This window comes from Nomascus leucogenys, chromosome 11, assembly GCF_006542625.1.
Source record: "Nomascus leucogenys isolate Asia chromosome 11, Asia_NLE_v1, whole genome shotgun sequence".
NCBI lineage: Eukaryota > Metazoa > Chordata > Mammalia > Primates > Hylobatidae > Nomascus > Nomascus leucogenys.
This window is the reverse complement of record NC_044391.1, coordinates 53700016-53722356: the sequence shown is the minus strand read 5'-3', so window position 1 is coordinate 53722356 and position 22341 is coordinate 53700016. Positions and strand designations below refer to the sequence as shown.

General features: G+C 48.3%; 1 protein-coding gene across 2 annotated transcripts in view; it reads left to right on the top strand.

Moving 5' to 3' along the window:
* KIF5A (kinesin family member 5A) overlaps positions 1-22341 on the top strand; it is a 37455-nt gene that overhangs the window by 10163 nt on the left and 4951 nt on the right. Inside the window, exons 2-25 of one of the 2 annotated variants that reach the window (XM_030822352.1) lie at positions 4321-4408; positions 4501-4574; positions 4989-5093; positions 5344-5392; positions 5802-5857; positions 8034-8121; positions 8405-8529; positions 9891-9995; positions 10184-10332; positions 10463-10611; positions 10902-11077; positions 12242-12310; positions 12992-13198; positions 13510-13656; positions 15745-15933; positions 16301-16418; positions 16748-16812; positions 16933-17039; positions 17421-17522; positions 18376-18436; positions 18672-18743; positions 18901-19005; positions 21614-21830; positions 22073-22226. In XM_030822352.1, coding sequence (XP_030678212.1) covers positions 4321-4408; positions 4501-4574; positions 4989-5093; positions 5344-5392; positions 5802-5857; positions 8034-8121; positions 8405-8529; positions 9891-9995; positions 10184-10332; positions 10463-10611; positions 10902-11077; positions 12242-12310; positions 12992-13198; positions 13510-13656; positions 15745-15933; positions 16301-16418; positions 16748-16812; positions 16933-17039; positions 17421-17522; positions 18376-18436; positions 18672-18743; positions 18901-19005; positions 21614-21830; positions 22073-22226 — 2777 coding nt within the window. Of the gene's footprint in view, positions 1-4320; positions 4409-4500; positions 4575-4988; positions 5094-5343; positions 5393-5801; positions 5858-8033; positions 8122-8404; positions 8530-9890; positions 9996-10183; positions 10333-10462; positions 10612-10901; positions 11078-12241; positions 12311-12991; positions 13199-13509; positions 13657-15744; positions 15934-16300; positions 16419-16747; positions 16813-16929; positions 17040-17420; positions 17523-18375; positions 18437-18671; positions 18744-18900; positions 19006-21613; positions 21831-22072; positions 22227-22341 lie in introns of both variants that reach the window. The other variant, XM_030822351.1, reaches the window with a different exon arrangement.

Below are 22341 nucleotides of genomic sequence, written 5' to 3'. Positions count from 1 at the left end.
CTTCTAGCACTACAGATAAGTTCTGTCCGTTCTTGAACTTCTTATGAAGGCAGTAATACAGTATGTGCTCTTTTGTGTTTGGATTCTTTCAACAGGTTTTTGAGATATATTGACGTTCTATTTATTAATGTTCTATTATGATATTTTTATTTTATTTATTTATTTATTTTTGAGACAGAGTCTCACTTTGTTGCTCAGGCTGGAGTGCGGTGGCACGATCTCGGCTCACTGCAACCTCTGCCTCCTGGGTTCAAGCGATTCTTGTGCCTCAGCCTCCCAAGTAGCTGAGATTAGCGGCATGCACCACTATGCCCAGCTAATTTTTGTATTTTTAGTAGAGACAGGGTTTCACCATGTTGGCCAGGCTAGTCTCGAACTCCTGACCTCAAGTAATCTGCCCGCGTTGGCCTCCCAAAGTGCTGAGATTACAGGCATGAGCCACCATGCCTAGCCAGTTATGGCATTATTTTAAATAACAGTGAGGAATAAAATATATGTATATGCTATAATTTAATCCACTCCTTAGGTTAACCAGTCTCCTAAATGTTACTCCTTTAAGTCGTCTTCAATTTCTCATTATTATAAGCAATGAGATGATAAACACCCTTGTAGCGAAATCTTGATTTCCATGATATCAATTCTTAGAAGTAGAATTTCTAGATCAATGGATATGTAAAATTTAAGGCTTTTGATTATGCATTTTTGAATTGTTATATGGATGTACTCTCCAACCAGAAAATAATGAAAGTTCTCATTTTTTTGAACCCACATCTACACTAGGTATTACAGTGCAAATTTTGTTTTCCAGTTTGAGAGGTGAAAAGAGATTTTACCATTTCAGTTTCTTTTCTTGGAAAATGTTGAACATCTTCATGATTACCGAACATTTATATTTCTTATTCTGTTGCTTGTTTGTAGTTCTTGTTCACCTTTTTCTGTTTAGTTTTTGTCTTTTTGTTACTAATTTATGAGAGTTTTTAAGGCGGGACATGGTGGCTCAGGCTTGCAATCCTAGCACTTTGGGAGGCTGAGGTGGGTGGATTGCTTGAGCCCAGGAGTTTGAGACCAGCCCAGGCAACATGGTGAGACTCTGCCTCTACAAAAAATAAACAAAATTAGGCAGATATAGTGGTATGTGCCTGTGGTCCCAGCTACTTGGGAGGATTGCTTGGGCCCGGGAGGTTGCAGCTGCAGTGAGCTATGCTTTCGCCACTATACTCCAGCCTGCATGACAGATGAGACCCTGACTCAAGAAAAAGAAAAGAAAAGAAAATAGAGAGGTTTTTTGATTATTTGTTTGTTTGTTTGTTTGATGCAGGGTCTCTCTCTGTCACCCAGGCTGGAGTGCAGTGGCCCGATCTTGGCTCACTGCAACCTCTGCCTTTTGAGCTCAGGTAAATCTCCCACCTCAGCCTCCTGAGTAGCTGGAATTACAGGTGTGCACCACCACACCCAGCTAATTTTTGTATTTTTTGTAGAGATGGGGTTTCACCATGTTGCCCAGGCTGGTCTTAAACTCCTGACCTCAAGTGATCCGCCTGCCTCAGCCTCCCAAAGTGCTGGGATTACAGGCAAGAGTCACCGTGCCCAGCCCAGCAGGTGTTTTGTAAAAGGAAATCTTAGCACTGGAATCCTGGTACAGACTATGAACAGTATGGACATTTAAATATTTAATAGAATTGTCCTCCAGGAAGGTTCTATCAGTTGGTACTTTACAGAGAGCACTTTTCTAATTTCTTTTCCTTTGTGGATTCTGTTTCTTGGGCTTCAGAGGCTTTCACCACAGAGAGACTAGATAAATATTTTAGGTAGGATTTTTTTCTATAAGCCAGATTTAATTGTTTTAATATTAAAAAACATTTATTACTTTTCTTTTATACAAAGAAATATAAAGGAGAAAAGAATACACAATTATCTCTTCTTTGCCATTAAAACTTTTTTAAATATAATGCTTGTACATAGTTTAAAAATGTAAACCATGCAGGATACAAAATGAAAAATAAAAGCCTTTCTCTCAGTTTCTCTCCTCAAAGTAACCTCTGTTAACACTTTTGTATAATTCCTTCTAGAAAAAAAAATTCTGTATATATTCATGCAATGTTATTGCTATACCTAGAACCACATCTCCAGCTCTAGCCAAAGTTTACAGCTTTCCTTAATTAGTTAAAATGTATCTCCCGAACTCTGCAAACTCTGGCGTCTGTAGATCTTGAGGTTTACATTTCGATTGGATAAAGATGGACTCTGTAGTAAAACAATTTGACAAGTCAGTCACCTATGATAGAGAACAAGCATTGTCTCATTTACTCTTCCCAGAGATTTACCTCTAATGTGATTAGCCATCAAATATATTCATTGGTTAGCTCCCTAAGTTGTAAGTATTTTGTATCTTTATCATTCTTTTTTTTTTTTTTTTTTTTTTGAGACGGAGTCTCGCTCTATCACCCAGGCTGGAGTGCAGTGGTGCGATCTTGGCTCACTGCAAGCTCCGCCTCCCAGGTTCATGCCATTCTCCTGCCTCAGCCTCTCCGAGTAGCTGGGACTACAGGTGCCTGCCACCACGCCCGACTAATTTTTTGTATTTTTAGTAGAGATGGGGTTTCACCATGGTCTCGATCTCCTGACCTCGTGATCCGCCCACCTCGGCCTCCCAAAGTGCTGGGATTACAAGCGTGAGCCACCGCGCCCGGCCATCTTTATCATTCTTATCAGCACACGTGATTTACAACATATTCCTGAATTAAACAAGGATTTGTAGGTCTGAATGATTTGCTTCACAGTTCTTTTTTTTTTTTTTTTTGAGATGAAGTCTTGCTCTTGTCCCCCAGGCTGGAGTGCAATGGCACAATCTTGGCTCACTGCAACCTCCGCCTCCTGGATTCAAGCGATTCTCCTGCCTCAGCCTCCTGCGTAGCTGGGATTACAGGTGCCTGCCACCATGGCCGGCTAATTTTTGTATTTTTAGTAGAGATGGGATTTCACCATGTTGGCCAGGCTGGTCTCGAACTCCTGACCTCAGGTGATCCGCCTGCCTTGGCCTCCCAAAGTGCTGGGATTACAGGCTTGAGCCACCACGCCTGGCCCACAGTTTTTTAATTAAAGCTTGTTCTGTTCTTAAAGGGAGACCCACATATCTGATTTCATATATTCCTTTCACAAAGAGAGAGAGCTTGCGTTGATGTTTCCACAGAGGCTCTCAGTGTAGACTGAATTTCATTTACATGCTAGGGAACATGCTATACATATATGTCACTAAGTTTGCATCTTTCACTTAGTACATCTGAAGATCTTTCCATATCAGGGTACATGGATCTGTTGAGGAAGATATTTCTAGCTTGAGATACTTTTCAGTGTTAATGAATTGTTCACCTGTGGCCCTATTGTCTTTTTTCATCTGGTTTCCCAGGGAGGAGTTTGGGGTTGTGGAGTGCTCAATCATCACACCACAACTAAGATCCCCTAACACAATCTCACTGTGCGACACTCCTCTACCACACAGACACAACTCCTGGCGTCAGTACCTTTAGTTTCCCTTATTCTCCCACATTTCTTTTCTTTTCTTCTTCTTTTTTTTTTTTTTTTTTTTTTTGAGATGGAGTCTCGCTCTGTCGCCAGGCTGGAGTGCAGTGGCACAATCTCGGCTCACTGCAACCTCTGCCTCCCGGGTTCAAGTGATTCTCCTGTCTCTGCCTCCCGAGTAGCTGGGACTACAGGCACGTGCCACCACACCTGGCTAATTTTTGTATTTTTAGTAGAGACGGGGTTTCACTATATTGGCCAGGCTGGTCTTGAACTCCTAACCTCGTGATCCACCCGCCTCAGCCTCTTAAAATGCTGGGATTACAGGTGTGAGCCACCATGCCCGGCCATTCTCCCACCTTTCTGTTCGTTAAGGGCATTGAAGAAAAGGGTGCCTTTCGGCCGGGCGCAGTGGCTCACGCTTGTAATCCCAGCACTTTGGGAGGCCGAGGCGGGCGGATCACGAGGTCAAGAGATCGAGACCATGGTGGAACCTCGTCTCTACTAAAAAATACAAAAAAAAAAAAAATTAGCCGGGCGTGGTGGCGGGCGCCTGTAGTCCCAGCTACTCGGAGAGGCTGAGGCAGGAGAATGGCGTGAACCTGGGAGGTGGAGCTTGCAGTGAGCCAAGATTGCGCCACTGCACTCCAGCCTGGGCGACAGAGCGAGACTCCGTCTCAAAAAAAAAAAAAAAAAAAAAAAGAAAAGGGTGCCTTTCTCAGCGGCTGGAAGGAGGTTGTGGTATTTCTTTTCCCTCACATCCTGCCTGTTGATGTCTGATGTCTTTTATTTTCATTCCAGGGGAAGCCATACGTTTTTGACCGTGTATTCCCCCCAAACACGACTCAGGAGCAAGTTTATCATGCATGTGCCATGCAGATTGTCAAAGGTAATAGATTTCTTTGTAGAATGTCTTTTCTTAGCACCCCATTTCCTACCCGACCTATCTCCACCAGTATCTTTCTCTACTGTCTCTTCCAGATGTCCTTGCTGGCTACAATGGCACCATTTTTGCTTATGGACAGACATCCTCAGGGAAAACACATACCATGGAGGTGAGGGTTCTGGCTCTGGTGGTTGAGGGGCTAGGAGTGTTAATGGAAGATCAGGGAATCTCAGTGGGGGAAGATCTAGGAATCAAGGATTGCCTGGTCCAGAGGCAGATAGATGGGTACAGAGGATGAACTGAAGGGCAATATTAGGGGAAGTTTAATGGAATCCCTTCAACCCACTGCAATGGATCATCCTTTCCACTACTCCAGTCTTCTTTTGATCTGGAAAAGCAATGGAAGTCCAAAGGGCTACTCGATTATCTTCTTGCTCCTCTAAAAGGCAGACATGGTGGTGACCATCTCCTAACTTAGGGTGTTCTTCTTATTGACTCTTGCTTTGGTGTTCACCTGCATACATCTGAGTTGTCTCATTCTCCCTGAGCCCCAGCTTCACTCTCAAATACCTTCACTCGCCAGGGAAAGCTGCACGACCCTCAGCTGATGGGAATCATTCCTCGAATTGCCCGAGACATCTTCAACCACATCTACTCCATGGATGAGAACCTCGAGTTCCACATCAAGGTGACCAGGGCACGACAGCTGGGCATTCAGATGGGGACTGGGAGGGGAAGATCTAAAATAAACCCACTGAAGAGCCTGGGCTCCCCAACTTGACTCCCTTTCCGGTTACCACAGTTCTTTGTCAAGATGTTCTCTTCTGTTCTTTTCCTCCCACCACCACCGTTTGAGCAGGTCACATTAGTATGGGATTCCTGAACTAGATTTAAGATAGGCCCTCTTTACTTCACGCTCCTTCTTTCTTCTTAACCAGGTTTCTTACTTTGAAATTTACCTGGACAAAATTCGTGACCTTCTGGATGGTGAGTGTTTTGTCCCATTGGGTGAGGGTGTGTGAGGAGGGTGGAGAAAAGAGAGCTCACATTGCATTTGGAATTAGGTACCAACTGACAAGAGATGCAGAGGGCACACAGCACCCAAATCCTTTGGTTCCATTCACCAGAATTTCCAAAAACTGAGAAGGTCAGGAGATGAGCTTAGCAGCCAAGGACTACATATAAACAATTCGAGAGGATCTGGGGCTGGGGAGCAGGAGCCCTGGGGAGGAGAAGGAGGAGGAACTGAGCCTTCAGCTCGTGCAGGGAGTTTAGGCTTCACAGGGAGAGTCTTCCTTTAGCACAGAGAAGAAAATCACCATCTGAGCCGACTGCAAGGTGCAGGTGGGGGTGGCGGAAGTACTAGTCTTGCTTACCCTGCATTCTTTTGATTCAGTGACCAAGACAAATCTGTCTGTGCACGAGGACAAGAACCGGGTGCCATTTGTCAAGGTGAGAGTGGGTGTGGGGCACCTATGTGGGGCCAGTGTATTGAGAGTATGGGTAGGGGAGGAGCATAGGTCAGTGACTCTGAAGTTGGAGGGTGGACATCCTGGAGGAATGAGATGTGCCTAGGGGCCAGGGAGAGTCTAGGGGATCAGAAAAGATACTGTCTTGGCTGGGCATGGTGGCTCACACCTGTAATTCCAGCACTTTGGGAGGCTGAGGTGGGTGGATCACTTGAGGCCGGGAGTTCAAGACCAGCCTGGCCAATATAGTGAAACCCTGTTTCTACTAAAAATACAAAAAATTAACTGGGTGTGGTGGTGCATGCCTGTAATCCCAGCTACTTGGGACACTGAGGCAGGAGAATCTCTTGAACCTGAGAGGCAGAGGTTGCGGTGAGCAGAGATCGCGCCACTGCACTCCAGCCTGGGCAACAGAGTGAGAACCTGTCTTTAAAAAAAAAGAAGAAAAGAAAAGATACTGTCTTGAAAGGTCATTGGTCAGTGTGCATGCAATTTAATTTGCAAATCAAAGTTTACTGGAAGACATGCCTGGGGGCCGTGGCTCATGCCTGTAATCCCAACACTTTAGAAGGCTGAGGTGGGAGGATCACTTGAGGAGTTCAAGATCAGCCTGGCCAACATAGCAAGACCCTGTCTCTCTCATTTAATTTAATTTATTTTTTTTTTTTTGGAGACAAAGAGTCTCACTCTGTTGCCCAGGCTGGAGTGCAGTGGCTCAATCTAGGGTCACTGCAACCTCCCCGTCCCGGGTTCAAATGATTCTCCTGCGTCGGGCTCCTGAGTAGCTGGGACTACAGGCACGTGCCACCACGCCTGGCTAATTTTAGTATTTTTAGTAGAGACAGGGTTTCACCATGGTGGCCAGGCTGGTCCTTAACTCCTGACCTCAGGTGATCCACCTGCCTCAGCTTCCCAAAGTGCTGGGATTACAGGCAAGAGCCACTGTGCCCAGTCTCTTGTTTAAAAAAAAAAAAAAAAATTAGTCAGGCATGGTGGCACACACCTGTAGTCCCAGCTACTCAGGAGGCTGAGGTGGGAGGATTGCTTGAGCTCAGGAGTTTGAGGTTGCAGTGAGCCATGATAGCGCCACTGCACTCCAGCCTGGGTAGCAGAGAGACACTGTTTTTTTGTTTTTTTTTTTTTTTTTTTTTTTTTGAGACAGATTCTCGCTGTGTCACCCAGGCTGGAGTGCAATGGCATGATCTTGGCTCACTGCAACCTCCACCTCCTGGGTTTAAGCGATTCTCCTGCCTCAGACTCCCAAGCAGCTGAGATTATAGATGCCTGCCACCACGCCCAGCTAATTTTTGTATTTTTAGTAGAGATGGGGTTTCACCATGTTAGCCAGGCTGGTCTCAAACTCCTGACCTCAGGTGATCCGCCCACCTCAGCCTCCCAGTGTGCTGGCATTACAGGCATAAGCCACTGCACCTGGCTGCGACACTTTTTTTTTTTTTTGAGACAGAGTTTCTCTCTTGTTGCCCAGGCTGGGGCACAATGGCACCCAATCTTGGCTCACTGCAACCTCAGCCTCCCGGGTTCAAGTGATTCTCCTGCCTCAGCTTCCTGAGTAGCTGGAATTGCAGGCATGTGCCACCACGTCTGGCTAATTTTGTATTTTTAGTGGAGATGGGATTTCACCATGTTGGCCAGGCTGGTCACGAACTCCTGACCTCAGGTGATCCACCCGCCTTGGCCTCCCAAACCAAAGTGCTGGGATTACAGGCGTGAGCCACCGTGCCCACCGCTGTTTCAAAAAAGTAGTAAATACATAAGATAAAAATAAATATCAAGCAGGCGCAGTGGCTCACGCCTGTAATCTCAGCACTTTGGGAGGCCGAGGCAGGCGGATCACGAGGTCAGGACTTTGAGACCAGCATGACCAACATGGTGAAACCCTGTCTCTACTAAAAATACAAAAATTAGCTGGACGTGGTGGCTCGTGCCTGTAATCCCAGCTACTCGGGAGGCTGAGGCAGGAGAATCGCTTGAACCTGGGAGGTGGAGGTTGCAGTGAGCTGAGATCTTGACACTGCACTCCAGCCTGGGCAACAGAGCGAGACTCCATCTCAGAAGAAAATAATAATAATAAAAATAAATAAATAAATACAAACTTAAAAAACAAAGCTTATGGGTCACTGTCCATTTGTCCCCCACAGGGTTGTACTGAACGCTTTGTGTCCAGCCCGGAGGAGATTCTGGATGTGATTGATGAAGGGAAATCAAATCGTCATGTGGCTGTCACCAGTGAGTGAGGATACAAGGGGATCTCTCGAGTCTGAGGATCCACCTGTGTTCTGTGTCCTCTGGGGTGGAGGGACTCAAAAGTGAGCAAGGAAACACTGTGCCCCCCAGAGGAGGAGGACCCCTTGTCTGTGGGACCCTGCTGCCTGGGAGATGTGGCAGCAGGGCTAGTCCTGGTGGGGCACCTTCTCTCTGGGTGGGCGGGGCTGGGGTCAGTGGAAGCCGGGGGCTGAGGACCTCAGTTCTGCAAGGTGGGGCAGGTCCTGTTTCTCCCTTGCTTGTGCAGACATGAATGAACACAGCTCTCGGAGCCATAGCATCTTCCTCATCAACATCAAGCAGGAGAACATGGAAACGGAGCAGAAGCTCAGTGGGAAGCTGTATCTGGTGGACCTGGCAGGGAGTGAGAAGGTAGGGGGTCCTGTGGTCCTGTGGATATGGGGTGGGTGGAAGCCTTGGCTCTTTTTTGTTTTTTTTTTTTGAGACAGAGTCTCACTCTGTCGCCCGGGCTGGCTTGCAGTGGCACAATCTCTGTTCACTGCAACCTCCGCTTCCTGGGTTCAAGTGATTCTCCTGCCTCAGCCTCCCAAGTAGCTGGGATTACAGATGCCCACCACCACGCCTGGTAATTTTTTATATTTTTAGTAGAGACGGGATTTCACTATGTTGATCAGGCTGGTTCTTGACTCTTTGTTTTTTTTTTTTGAGATGGATTCTTGCTCTGTCACCCAGGCTGGAGTGCAGTGGCATGCTCTCAGCTCACTGCAACCCCCGCCTCCCAGATTCAAGCGATTCTCCTGCCTCAGCCTCCCTAGTAGCTGGGATTACAGGCTCCTGCCACCAGGCCCAGCTAATTTTTGTATTTTTAGTAGAGACGGGGTTTCACCATGTTGGCCAGGCTGGTCTTGAACTCGTGACCTCGAGATCCACCTGCCTCAGCCTCCCAAAGTGCTGGGACTACAGGCATGAGCCACTGTGCCCGGCCGGCTCTTTTTTAACTAAAAAATGATTTGTATTGGGATATAATTGACATACCATAAAGTTCACCATTTTAAAGTGCAATTCAGTTGTTTGTAGTACGTTCCCAAGGTTGTGCAACCATTACGCTATCCAATTCTAGAACACTGTCATCTTCCATTCACAGTCACTCTCCAATGTCCCCTGACCCCATCCCCTGTCAACTTCTAATCTACTTTCTGTCTCTATGGATCTGCCTATCCTGAACATTTCATATAAATGGAATCATATGGCTGGGCACGGTGGCTCACGCCTGTAATCCCAGCACTTTGAGAGGCTGAGGCGGGTGGATCACCTGAGGTCGGGAGTTCGAGACCAGCCTGGCCAACATAGAGAAACCCCCATCTCTACAAAAAATGCAAAATTAGCCGGGCGTGGTGGCACATGCCTGTAATCCCAGCTACTCCGGAGGCTGAGGCAGGATAACCGCTTGAACCTGGGAGGCGGAGGTTGTGGTGAGCCAAGATCGCACCATTGCACTCCAGCCTGGGCAACAAGAGTGAAACTCCATCTCAAAAAAAAAAAAAAAAAGGAATCATGTAATATGTGGCGGGGGTTAGGGGCAATGTGGTGTTTGACAAGACAGTTTAGGGGAACAGAGGAAGGGCCTTCCTCAATCCCAGCCAAGCATCTCTTTTACTCCATCTTCTTCCCTGTTCCTTCCTTTCTCTGTGGACTGAGCCCTGGAATGAGGAGGTGACAGCCCTCTCCATGTGCAGCTGCTCATACACACTCATCTCCTACTGCCCTGGTAGGTCAGCAAGACTGGAGCAGAGGGAGCCGTGCTGGACGAGGCAAAGAATATCAACAAGTCACTGTCAGCTCTGGGCAATGTGATCTCCGCACTGGCTGAGGGCACTGTGAGTGATCCTTAGGTCCCCTCACCCCTCAAGCCCCACCCCATCTCCTCCCCCACCTGCTAATGCCACCATATCATCATGCCCCAATTCATGGGTTGCTTGATCCCCAGGTGGCACCACTATCCTTTCTGATTCCCTGTTGAATTTTATTTGTTTATTTCTGATTCATGGTCTCCTTCCTCCCCCAGAAAAGCTATGTTCCATATCGTGACAGCAAAATGACAAGGATTCTTCAGGACTCTCTCGGGGGAAACTGCCGGACAACTATGTTCATCTGTTGCTCACCGTCCAGTTATAATGATGCAGAGACCAAGTCCACCCTGATGTTTGGGCAGCGGTCAGTGGCAGGGTCCCCAGAGGGATCCCTGGTACCCAGCTTCCCATCCCAGCCTCTGCAGCTCTCTCTCCTCAGGGTCACCCAAGTCTAATGTCGGTCTCATGTCTTTGTTCCTTTTCTCCTCACCCAGGGCAAAGACCATTAAGAACACTGCCTCAGTAAATCTGGAGTTGACTGCTGAGCAGTGGAAGAAGAAATATGAGAAGGAGAAGGAGAAGACAAAGGCCCAGAAGGAGACGATCGCGAAGCTGGAGGCTGAGCTGAGCCGGTGGCGCAATGGTTAGAGAGGGATAGGTGGGAGTGAGGGGCAGTGGGAGGACGAGGAGGAGGTTTGGGAGCCAACTCTGTTTGGGTGATGTTTCTGGCCAGGCCAATCTCCAAGAAGAGGGCAGGTGCAGTAGAGCAGTCATGGGGGAAGGGAGGGGCCGGACTACCTACCTCCCAGACTCCCAAAAGGTAGAAAGGTCCACCTGGCAAGAGAGTTCAGGGGGCATGGTGAGTGAGAAGGAAGAACTCGTGGATGCAGCTGCTTCTTCTCCCGTATCTCACCTTGTCCTGCCCCTTTTCAGGAGAGAATGTGCCTGAGACGGAGCGCCTGGCTGGGGAGGAGGCAGCCCTGGGAGCTGAGCTCTGTGAGGAGACCCCTGTGAATGACAACTCATCCATCGTGGTGCGCATCGCGCCCGAGGAGCGGCAGAAATACGAGGAGGAGATCCGCCGTCTCTATAAGCAGCTTGACGACAAGGTGAGGGTGGCCAGGCAGGGCACTGAGGCATGCCAGGTGGGATGAGAGGTAGAGGATTAAAGAAAATCACTTATATTGCCTCTTTCTGGTTTTAAAAGGGATAAATGCTCATGCTTGAAATGTGGAAAAATCAATATAAATGTATAGAAGAAAATTAAAATCATCCACTATTCAGAGATAACACTTAACATTTTGCTTTTCTCTGTGCATATACCATGCAATTGAGTTATACTGTATATGTAATTTTTTTTTTTTTTGAGACAGGGTCTTGCTGTGTCGCCCAGGCTAGAGTGCAGTGGCACGATTGTGGTTCACTGCAACCTCTGCCTCTCGGGTTCAAGTGATTCTCCTACCTCAGCCTCCAGAGTAGGTGGGATTACAGGCGCACACCACCACGCCTGGCTAATTTTTGTATTTTCAGTAGAAACGGGCTTTCACCATGTTGGCTAGGCTGACCTCCAGTGATCCGCCCGCCTCGGCCCCCCGAAGTGCTTGGATTACAGGTGTGAGCCACCGTGCCCAGCCTGTATATGTAATTATACATCTGATTTTTTTCATTCGGCATTATATTATGCACAATTTCCTACTTCATTAATAATTCTTCATAAAAGTATTTTTATTTTCATTTATTATTATTATTTTGCTTTGAGAGAAAGAGTCTTGCCTTGTTACTCAGGCTGAAGTGCAGTGGTGCAGTAATAGCTCACTGTAGCCTCAAACTCCTGGGCTCGAGGGATCCCCCCCAACCTCAGCCTCCGAAGCAGCTGGGACTACAGGTGCACACCACCATGCCCAGCTAATTTTTTTTTTTTTTTTTTTTTTTTGGTAGAGTTGGAGTCTCACTTTGTTGCCCAGGCTGGTCTCAAACTCCTGGCCTCAAGCGATCCTCCTGCCTTGGCCCTTCAATGAGCTGGGATTAAAGGCATGCATCACCAGGCTAGCTAATATTTTAAATTTTTTGTAGAGACAGGGTCTCACTATGTTGCCCAGGCTGGCCTTGAACTCCTGGCCTCAACCGATCTTCCTGTAGGATATGGGGTTTCTAACTCAAAGTTTATACTATCTGGATTTTTATCAGGATCCTGCCTCTACCCCCAAACTTCTTACGTCTAAACTGGAAGGAGTAGCTTCCCTTTACCTGTCTTCCCCTGTTGCCTCCAACAGGATGATGAAATCAACCAGCAAAGCCAACTCATAGAGAAGCTCAAGCAGCAAATGCTGGACCAGGAAGAGGTAACAGGAGAGAGGGCAGGACATGAGAGGAAAGGGGTTCTGTTCATCACTAGAAGGCATGGAATAGACCTTTTTAAAATCAGATGGAAGAAGGGGCTTTCTGCTTGGGGATTAATCACTCCCACAAACAGCAGAAGTCTGGGAACCTCACTGGGGCTTTTCTTTACTTCTTTTTTCTTTCTTTTTTTCTTTTTCTTTTTTTTTTTAGTGATGGAGTCTCAATTTGTTACCTAGGCTGGAATGCAGTGGTGCAATCTCAGCTCACTGCAGCCTCGATCTTCCAGGGTCAAGCAGTCCTCCTGCCTCAGCCCCCTAAGCAGCTGGGACTACAAGTGCACCACCACACATGGCTAATTTTTGTATTTTTTGTAGAGATGGAGTTTTGCCATGTTACCCAGGCTGGTCTCGGACTCCTGAGCTCAGGCAATCTGCCCACCTAGGCCTCCCAAAGTGCTGGGATTACAGGCGTGAGCCACTGCGCCCGGCTGGGGCTTTTCTTAAAGCACAAATTTTAAAGTCTGGGGGCTTCTTCATTCTTCATTCTGTTGCCCTATTTCTATGAAGCCTAAAGTCCCCTTCCTCTTAACTCTTTATTTTGGGTAGGGTGGGGGCTCAGCTTCCCAGACTTAGAAATGGTCACTGGCAGTGAGCTTTCCCACATGCGACTCCTCTCCCTTGAAGCTGCTGGTGTCCACCCGAGGAGACAACGAGAAGGTCCAGCGGGAGCTGAGCCACCTGCAATCAGAGAACGATGCTGCTAAGGATGAGGTGAAGGAAGTGCTACAGGCCCTGGAGGAGCTGGCTGTGAACTATGACCAGAAGTCCCAGGAGGTGGAGGAGAAGAGCCAGCAGAACCAGCTTCTGGTGGATGAGCTGTCTCAGAAGGTGGTAAGTGGTGTGCCAATGGCCCAACAGCTCCCTGACCACAGAACATCTCCCATGTCGAGGGGACCTCTGCATCCTTCCAGGGCTATATGGTGGCTGCACCTCTGCACTGCTGTTCAGTGCATTATGAGTCCCTCCCCAACTCTGTCACTGCACTTTCCCCTCACAGTCCCTCTGTCTTCCAGACTCTTCTGCAGGGCTGTGTTCCCTTCATAGCAGCCCTCAGGGTCTTGCATGAAGGGAGAGGCCTCTGCCTGGGCTGGGCAGGGGAGCAGGAGGATGGCAACAGGAATGACCTGAGGGGCTGTCCTCAGGCCACCATGCTGTCCCTGGAGTCTGAGTTGCAGCGGCTACAGGAGGTCAGCGGACACCAGCGAAAGCGAATTGCTGAGGTGCTGAACGGGCTGATGAAGGATCTGAGCGAGTTCAGTGTCATTGTGGGCAACGGGGAGATTAAGCTGGTGAGTGGTGAGAGACAGCAGCCTTGTTCAGGCTGGGCACTAGTGGAAGATGCAAGATGAGCCATCCAGATACTGAGAAGGCCATCCAGATACTGAGAAAGGCAGCCAGAGAGCCAGGAAACATGCCTTTGAACTAGACCCAGGAAGACAGGTAGAGGCCTGTATAGACCCAATTGAAAAGATATATTCTAGGTTGGGCGCAGTGGCTCACTGCTGTAATCCCAGCACTTTGGGAGGCCGAGGCGGGCGGATCACTCGAGGTCAGGAGTTCGAGACCTGACCTCGCCAACATGGCGAAACCCTGTCTCTACTGAAAATACAAAAATTAGCCAGGCGTGGTGACGTGCACCTGTAATTCCAGCTACTCAGGAGACTGAGGCAGGAGAATCGCTTCAACCTGGGAGGTGGAGGTTGCACTGAACCGAGATCACACCACTGCACTCTAGCCTGGGTTATAGAGTGAGACTCTGCCTTAAAAAAAAAAAAAAAAAAATTCTAAATGGTGCTGAATAAAGAAGCAATGGAGGCCAGGCATGGTGGTTCATGCCTGTAATCCCAACATTTTGGGAGGCTGAGACAGGCGGATCGCTTGAGCCCAGGAGTTCACGACCAGCCTGGGTGACATAGTGAAACCCTATCTCTACAAAAAATACAAACGATTAGCTGGGCGTGGTGGCACACGCCTGTAGTACCAGCTACTTGAGAGGCTGAGGTGGGAGAATCACCTGAGTATGGGAGGTTGAAGCTGCAGTGAGCCATGATTGAGCTACTGCACTCCAGCCTGGGCGACAGAGCCAGACCTTGTCTTAAAAAAAAAAAAAACGAGGCTGTACACGGTGGCTCACACCTGTAATCCCAGCACTTTGGGAGGCCGAGGTAGGTGGATCACGTGGGGTCCGGAGTTTGAGACCAGCCTGATCAACATGGAGAAACCCTGTGTCTACTAAAAATATAAAATTAGCCAGGTGTGGTGGCTCATGCCTATAATCCCAGCTACTCGGGAGGCTGAGGCAGGGGAATCGCTTGAACCCGGAGGCGGAGGTTGCAGTAAGCTGAGATTGCACCATTGCACTCCAGCCTGGGCGACAGAGCGAGATTCCATCTCAAAAAAAAAAAGCAGCAACAGAGCAGTGCTTGCAGTAGGAGTTAGAGGTGGGGCATAGGCATGGAGTTCAGGATGAAATATGCAAATCTGTGGATGTGAGAATAATCTGGGTGATCAAGCAGATCAAAAGAAAATCATGTTGCTTTATAAGATTTATTTGTAAGTGGGGGACTGTCAGAATTCGATTTTTTTTTTTTGAGATGGAGTCTTGCTCTGTTGGCCAGGCTGGAGTGCAGTGGTGTGATCTCGGCTCACTGCAACCACTGCCTCCTGGGTTCAAGCAATTCTTCTGCTTCAGCCTCCCGAGTAGCTGGGACTACAGGCACACGCCACCACTCCTGGCTAATTTTTTGCATTTTTAGTAGAGAGAGGGTTTCACCATATTGGCCAGGCTGGTCTCGAACTCCTGACCTTGTAGTCCACCCACCTTGGCCTCCCAAAGTGCTGGGATTACAGGAGTGAGCCACCGAGCCCGGCCCAGAATTGGATTTTTTTTTTTGAGATGGAGTCTCTCTCTGTTGCCCAGGCTGGAGTGCAGTGGTGTGATCTCGGTTCACTGCAACCTCCGCCTCCTGGGTTCAAGCGATTCTCCTGCCTCAGCCTCTTGAGTAGCTGGGATTACAGGCATGTGCCATGATGCTTGGCTAATTTTGTATTTTTAGTAGAGACAGGGTTTCACCACCATGTTGGTCAGGCTGGTCTTGAACTCCTGACCTCAGGTGATCCACCCACCATGGCCTCCCAAAGTGCTGGGATTACAGGCGTGAGCTACTGCACCCGGCCAGAATTGGATTTTTAAATGCAGGCGGAGGAATTTAATGTGAAATGCCCGTGATAGAGAGCTGCTAAAGGTCGTTTGGAAAATACCCATCCCATTTGAGTCCCTGCATATGTGGGTGTGTGTGGGTACGTAGAAGGTGGGAGGGAACGGATAAAGCTTCCCAGCAGCCAAGAAGCATCTCTTCCTCCTTTACTCACCTTAGCCAGTGGAGATCAGTGGGGCCATCGAGGAGGAGTTCACTGTGGCCCGACTCTACATCAGCAAAATCAAATCAGAAGTCAAGTCTGTGGTCAAGCGGTGCCGGCAACTGGAGAACCTCCAGGTGGAATGTCACCGCAAGATGGAAGTGACTGGGCGGGAGCTCTCGTCCTGCCAGCTCCTCATCTCTCAGGTGAGTGCCTAAGTTTGAGAACCTTCAGATGCCATGGGAGAAAGAAGGCTACTCTGGGGTTATGGCTAAAATTCCTAACACCCACCTTTATGTCAAAGTTCTGGGGTCAAGTGAAATCAAGGACAGAAGAGCTGGGGTGGCAGGGGTGCAGATCAGGGCCAAAAAAGTAAGGGCTCAGGGTGGGTACTGCCCCCTGAGCCATGGGAGCTAAAGGAAGAGCCCCATAGGAATGGCCCCCAACCCTGCACCCTCATGGGAAGTGTAGCAGGAGGGAGGGCTGGGAGGAGAGCTGGAGTTGGAGATCTGTGCGGCCTGGGTTTGTGTCCTTTGCTCCATCTTCTTTCTCTCACCAACTTTCTTCCATCAGCATGAGGCCAAGATCCGCTCGCTTACAGAATACATGCAGAGCGTGGAGCTAAAGAAGCGGCACCTGGAAGAGTCCTATGACTCCTTGAGTGACGAGCTGGCCAAGCTCCAGGCCCAGGGTGAGGCCTTCTTATAACTCCATCCCACCGTCCAGGGCAGAAAAGTCAGAAACATCAAAATAAATCACCCCAATAATCACTCACTCAAAGCATTAGCTTGAAGTCATGGATGCCAACTCATATGTTAGCCAAGATTTTGCATGTAGCTCATTTTACGTGAACCACACACCCTTGTTCTCTGTTCCTGTTATATCAAATTGGACAGTTCTAACACAGAAGAACATCCCTGTGGGTCCATTCCCAGCCCTGCCCAGAGTTCTGGTCACAACGTGAAGTTCTTTCTGAAAGAGGTAGGTTTGATGTCAGCTGTCTTCCCCTCATTCCTTTAGAAACTGTGCATGAAGTGGCCCTGAAGGACAAGGAGCCTGACACCCAGGATGCAGATGACGTGAAGGTGAGTGGGGAAGGTGTCAGGGACAATTGGGGCCTGGTGTGGTGAAAGCTGTGCTGGCCCTCACAGAGCTTGTTGCTGGGAGTCTGGCCTTTGAGCTTGAGGTGGGCTTGTTTGCAGAAGGCTCTGGAGCTGCAGATGGAAAGTCACCGGGAGGCCCATCACCGGCAGCTGGCCCGGCTCCGGGACGAGATCAACGAGAAGCAGAAGACCATTGATGAGCTCAAAGAGTAAGGGTTCCCAAGGGCGACTCCAGCCCCTCCCGGGTCCTGTCATCTTGCTGTATTGACTCACATGTCCCCTCTGGATCTGATCTTTAACATCTGTGTGTCATTCCCTCAACAATGCCACAACTTTGTAGCCCCACCTCAGGAGATACATGGAATAAGGACTAGTCCCTCTCCTTGAGGGTCCTAGGATTAGAGAAGTCAGGGTTCCTGGCTCTGTCATGGAAACAGTGGCCTGAGTCTGCCTCTGGTATCTGAAGGTGGACACATCAATTCTAACTGGACTCACTCGTTCAAAAAGGAAGAAGTTTGAAGAGCTGGCCTTCCCTTCCTCCTCATTAACATCTTTCTCCCCCATCTCCATTACCTTCTGATGCTCTGTAGCCTAAATCAGAAGCTCCAGTTAGAGCTAGAGAAGCTTCAGGCTGACTATGAGAAGCTGAAGAGTGAAGAACATGAGAAGAGCACCAAGTTGCAGGAGCTGACGTGAGTGGCATGGATTTGCCTGTAAGCCTACAGCCTTGTAGGCTCAGAACTGCGAACTCAGACGCGCTTGCAGAGGCAGGACACACATGCAGACATGATAGGGTGACTCATGGGAAAAATATGATGGGGTAGGGACGGGACCAAAAGGACATTCTCAGCAATGACTGCCGTTAAGTATTCACCAGTATGGAAGGAGGTTTACGACGTTCTATTCAGTGTAAAAACAGGTTACAAAACCATATGCATGGTATGATCCCATAAAAATGTATACACGGATATGTAGGCATAGAAAAAAGAGTCTGGAAAGGTGGACACCAGAAGGTTAATGTTGGTTTGATCTGTAAATAGTAGAATCATAGGCTTTTTATAAAAACTTGCCTTATGTCTCTCTTTAAAATTGTTTTCTAATTTTTGCACGGTAAACATGAGTAACTTGTGTAATAAATAACAATAGGCTGGGTGCGATGGCTCACACCTATAAGCTCAGCACTTTGGGAGGCCAAAGCAAGTGGACTGCTTGAGCTCAGTAGTTCGAGACCAGCTTGGGCAACATGGCAAAACCCTGTCTCTACTAAAAATACAAAAATTAGCTGGGCATGGTGGCATACGTCTGTGGTCCCAGATGCTTGGGAGGCTGAGGTGGGAAGGATCCCTTAAGCCCAGGAGGTTGAGGCTGCAGTGAGCCCTGATTGTGCCACTGTACTCTCTCTAGCCTAGGTAACAGAATGAGACCCTGTTTCAAAAAATAACAATAATAGTAATACTTAAATGGAGATAAAAGTAATAGAGGAAGAGGCAGGAGGAAGGAGAGTCCTGGGGGATCTTTCCATTTCCCTTATTTCTCTTGCTACAGATTTCTGTACGAGCGACATGAGCAGTCCAAGCAGGACCTCAAGGGTCTGGAGGAGACAGTTGTGAGTGGTTCCCTTCCGTACCAAATTCACAGGACTGGGGAGTGGGGAGGGTTCATTTCTTCCTAACCCTATTCCTCCTGCCCTTTTGCAGCCATTCTGTAGCATAATCAAGATACATTTTTTCCTAAAAGATAAGTGACTCACTTGATTATAGAGACTGGAGGTTCCTATAATTCTGGAGTAATAGGACAGACCTGGTATCTGGCTATTCCCAATTTTTCATCATTCTTTCCAGGCCCGGGAACTCCAGACCCTCCACAACCTTCGCAAGCTGTTCGTTCAAGACGTCACGACTCGAGTCAAGAAAGTGAGTGCTGTCCTTGGGGTCTTATCAGCCCCCACATCCTCCTCCCATCCTTAGGTTTCTCCTGCCCCTGTTGCCCCCATGGGGCTGGCTTGGCCTGGTCTTGGTGGGACCTGTTTGGCCTCAGGACAGCCACGTCTTTCCTTCTCTCTGTTCTCAGAGTGCAGAAATGGAGCCCGAAGACAGTGGGGGGATTCACTCCCAAAAGCAGAAGATTTCCTTTCTTGAGAACAACCTGGAACAGCTTACAAAGGTTCACAAACAGGTAAGAGTCTGCTGAAGGAGTGAAGAGAAGTTTTGAGGCCAGGTACCTAGCATACCAAATCCTCAGAGGCCCCTTGGATTCAGGAAAATCTAGTTGCATGTTTTCCTTACTGTTCGCTTTTACTTTCCCTACTAATCCCTTCTTTATACAGTATTTGGTCCACTTGTACCTTGTTCTTTGTTTCATGCCTGTATTCTCTTCTCAAAGTTTCTAACCCACCTCTGCTCAAAGTGGAATTCCCCAGGTCTACCTTGGAGGGAGAGGTTGAAACTAACAGAGGCATGGGCTGTAACTATACAGGAGAGAGACTGGTCAGACGTTACCCAGAGATGCAAGGCAGGGAGATGAGAAGAAGCAAGGGAGTTGGGCTTCTCTCGTGGACAGAACTGCATCTGTCTAGGTCTGGGGCAGGCGTGCAGGGACATTAAATGATGTCCCTGGCTAGGCACAGTGGCGCATGCCTGTAGTCCCAGCACTTCAGGAAGCCGAGGCAGGCAGATCACTTGAGCACAGGAGTTCAAGACCAGCCTGGGCAACATGGCGAAACCCCATCTCTACAAAAAATACAAAAATTAGCCGGATGTGGTGGCGCACACCCATAGTCCCAGCTACTTGGGAGGCTGAGGTAGGGCGATTGAGCCCAGGAAGTAGAGGCTGCAGTGAGCTGTGATCATGCCACTGCACTCCATCCTAGGTGACAGAGTGAGACCCTGTTTCAATAAAAAAAAAATGATGTCCCTAAGATGGCCCAACCAGCCCCTGGTTGGGGCCCCAGTCAAAACTCCTGTGTATTAAGTTGCTGCCACTCTGTCCCTGTCCTTGCTGCTGCGGTTCCTTAGGTGGATGACTGGGTTTCAGATGTATGGGGTGGGGAGGCAGAAGGGCAGTTCAAAGGAGTCAGGACAGGAAATGTTTGGTGCGTGCTGGGTAGGGGCACTCTCACTAGCACTAAATATCTGAGCCTTGAAGACAGGCTCAGCAGGCTGTCAACTGGTCCTTTTAACTAATTCATAAAATAAACCCTAACCTATACTTCATTCCTTTCCTTTCAAATCTACCTTAAGATTCCATTTAAATTTACATTCTCACTAGCCTAGCACTTAAACTTCTTTTCCTCCTAGTATAATGCCCAGCCTATATAGTAAATATTCAGTACTTTTTTTTTTCTTAATGATTCCCAAACCTGTGCCCAGTGATAATGTACAGAGTTTATTTTATTTAGGCCTGCAGAGGGCTTTGCTACGATTTTATTTCCTTTGTTTATTATGAAACTGAGTAACAAAATTATAGAAAAGTTGAAAGGCAGATAGGAAACATTTGAAATCAGTTCTGCCATTCGATTTTCATTCCTGCATTCACTTTCCCTCTCTGTCCAAATCCATATTATGTTGCTTAAAACACACACACACACGTGTATGCTACTCTGGGCCTCTCTGCCTATGGGAAAGCCCTGCTCTATGGAGCAAGCCCCCCAAAAAATTTCCATGAAAAAACACAATCACACACTGTTTCTTTTATCTTCATTGAAGCCTCTGCCTCTGTTCAAAGTCCCAAAAAACAAAAATGACTCACCTATAGGATAAATAGAGGACTCTACAATTTCCTACCTCAGCAGACACAAGAGTAAAAAGGAAAAGGAGATAAAAACTTTTCAGTTAACAGAATCTTAACAGCCAGGACTATAGCCCTATTATCAATTAAGCTAAAGTATTGTCACAGCAAAACATCGCTTATACTCCATAAATTGTCCAAATGGAAACTGCATGGAAGGGTTTCTAGCTTGTCCCCCTGAGCCCCTGGTGTTGCCCGCTATGCTGATTTACCCGCTGTCTTCCAAGGCTCTGTTCCTTTTGCAACCTGTAGTGCCCCCAGTCATTGTGTGGAACCTGTAAAAGGATCAGGAAGTATTTTCTGGCTGCAGGGTGGTTGCTACCACGCTCTAGCTTAATTTCACTGGGGGAGGGATAACCCAGGAAGTCCTTGAATGTGAAGGTAATGAGTGCAAATGTTTGTGAGACCTCAAACATTTTCTTTCCTTCCTACGGGGCGGGCTCTGCCTGTCTATATGTGTATGTTGGGGGCTCCTGAATTCCAGCTTCTGCTCCTGCTCTGCACTGCACCTGCCACGCACAGATTCTCCTCAATGCCACAGCCACCAAACTGCTACTGTGCCCTTGCTGCCCCACCCTTTGCATGTCCACAGAGCCCTCTCTGGGGAAGGGGGTCCCTCATCCCCATGGCCGCCCTGGGGCTATTGATCTGGCACATGCTGGGAGATGTGGGGGAAACCACATGGGGACGGGACAGGGCGCTGTCACAAGAGTTCTGGGCTGCAGTGGAGATGGCAGGTTTTACTGCCTAGAAAATTATATAACTTTTAAATGCCTGACCACCCACCCTTCGCTCTGGGAGAAGGAATGAGCTGGACAGAACAGTCCATTACATAAAGGCAATGAGGCCTTTTGAGGAAATGACATGGTCTCCATCTTCTCTGACCCCTGATTTTTCTTTATTCTCTCTCCTCACCCCTGTCCCCTACACTGTTTTGGGTGACTGTCTTGCGTCACTTGCCTTCCTTTCCACTTCTTCCCTTTGGCTTGCCCCATAGCTGGTACGTGACAATGCAGATCTGCGTTGTGAGCTTCCTAAATTGGAAAAACGACTTAGGGCTACGGCTGAGAGAGTTAAGGCCCTGGAGGGTGCACTGAAGGAGGCCAAGGAGGGCGCCATGAAGGACAAGCGCCGGTACCAGCAGGAGGTGGACCGCATCAAGGAGGCTGTTCGCTACAAGAGCTCGGGCAAACGGGGCCATTCTGCCCAGATTGGTGAGTAGGTGTTAGCAGGCAAGGTGGGAGTATCTCCTGAAGCAAATTTAGCAAATTGCTAATTGCCAAGCAACTAGATTATTGCTTCTTACCTACCCCTAGCCTCATCCCACTTCCCCCCAAAAAGTAAAAAAGTGATTATGTTACAAGCAACTCAGTTCAACCCCAGCTAAATGACCTCAGGGACCAGGGCAAATGCAGGGTCATAGCCTCCTCATGGTTGTTTTCTTTCTTTATTGCAGCCAAACCTGTCCGGCCTGGCCACTACCCAGCATCCTCACCCACCAACCCCTATGGCACCCGGAGCCCTGAGTGCATCAGTTACACCAACAGCCTCTTCCAGAACTACCAGAATCTCTACCTGCAGGCCACGCCCAGCTCCACCTCAGATATGTAGTGAGTGACCACACGTGTGGATTGGAGTCCCACCCAAGGCTCACTGGACCCTAGAAGGCATAGGGTGGGGTCAGTTATTGGTTGTGGCTTAATTATTTTTCTAAACCCTTTCTCA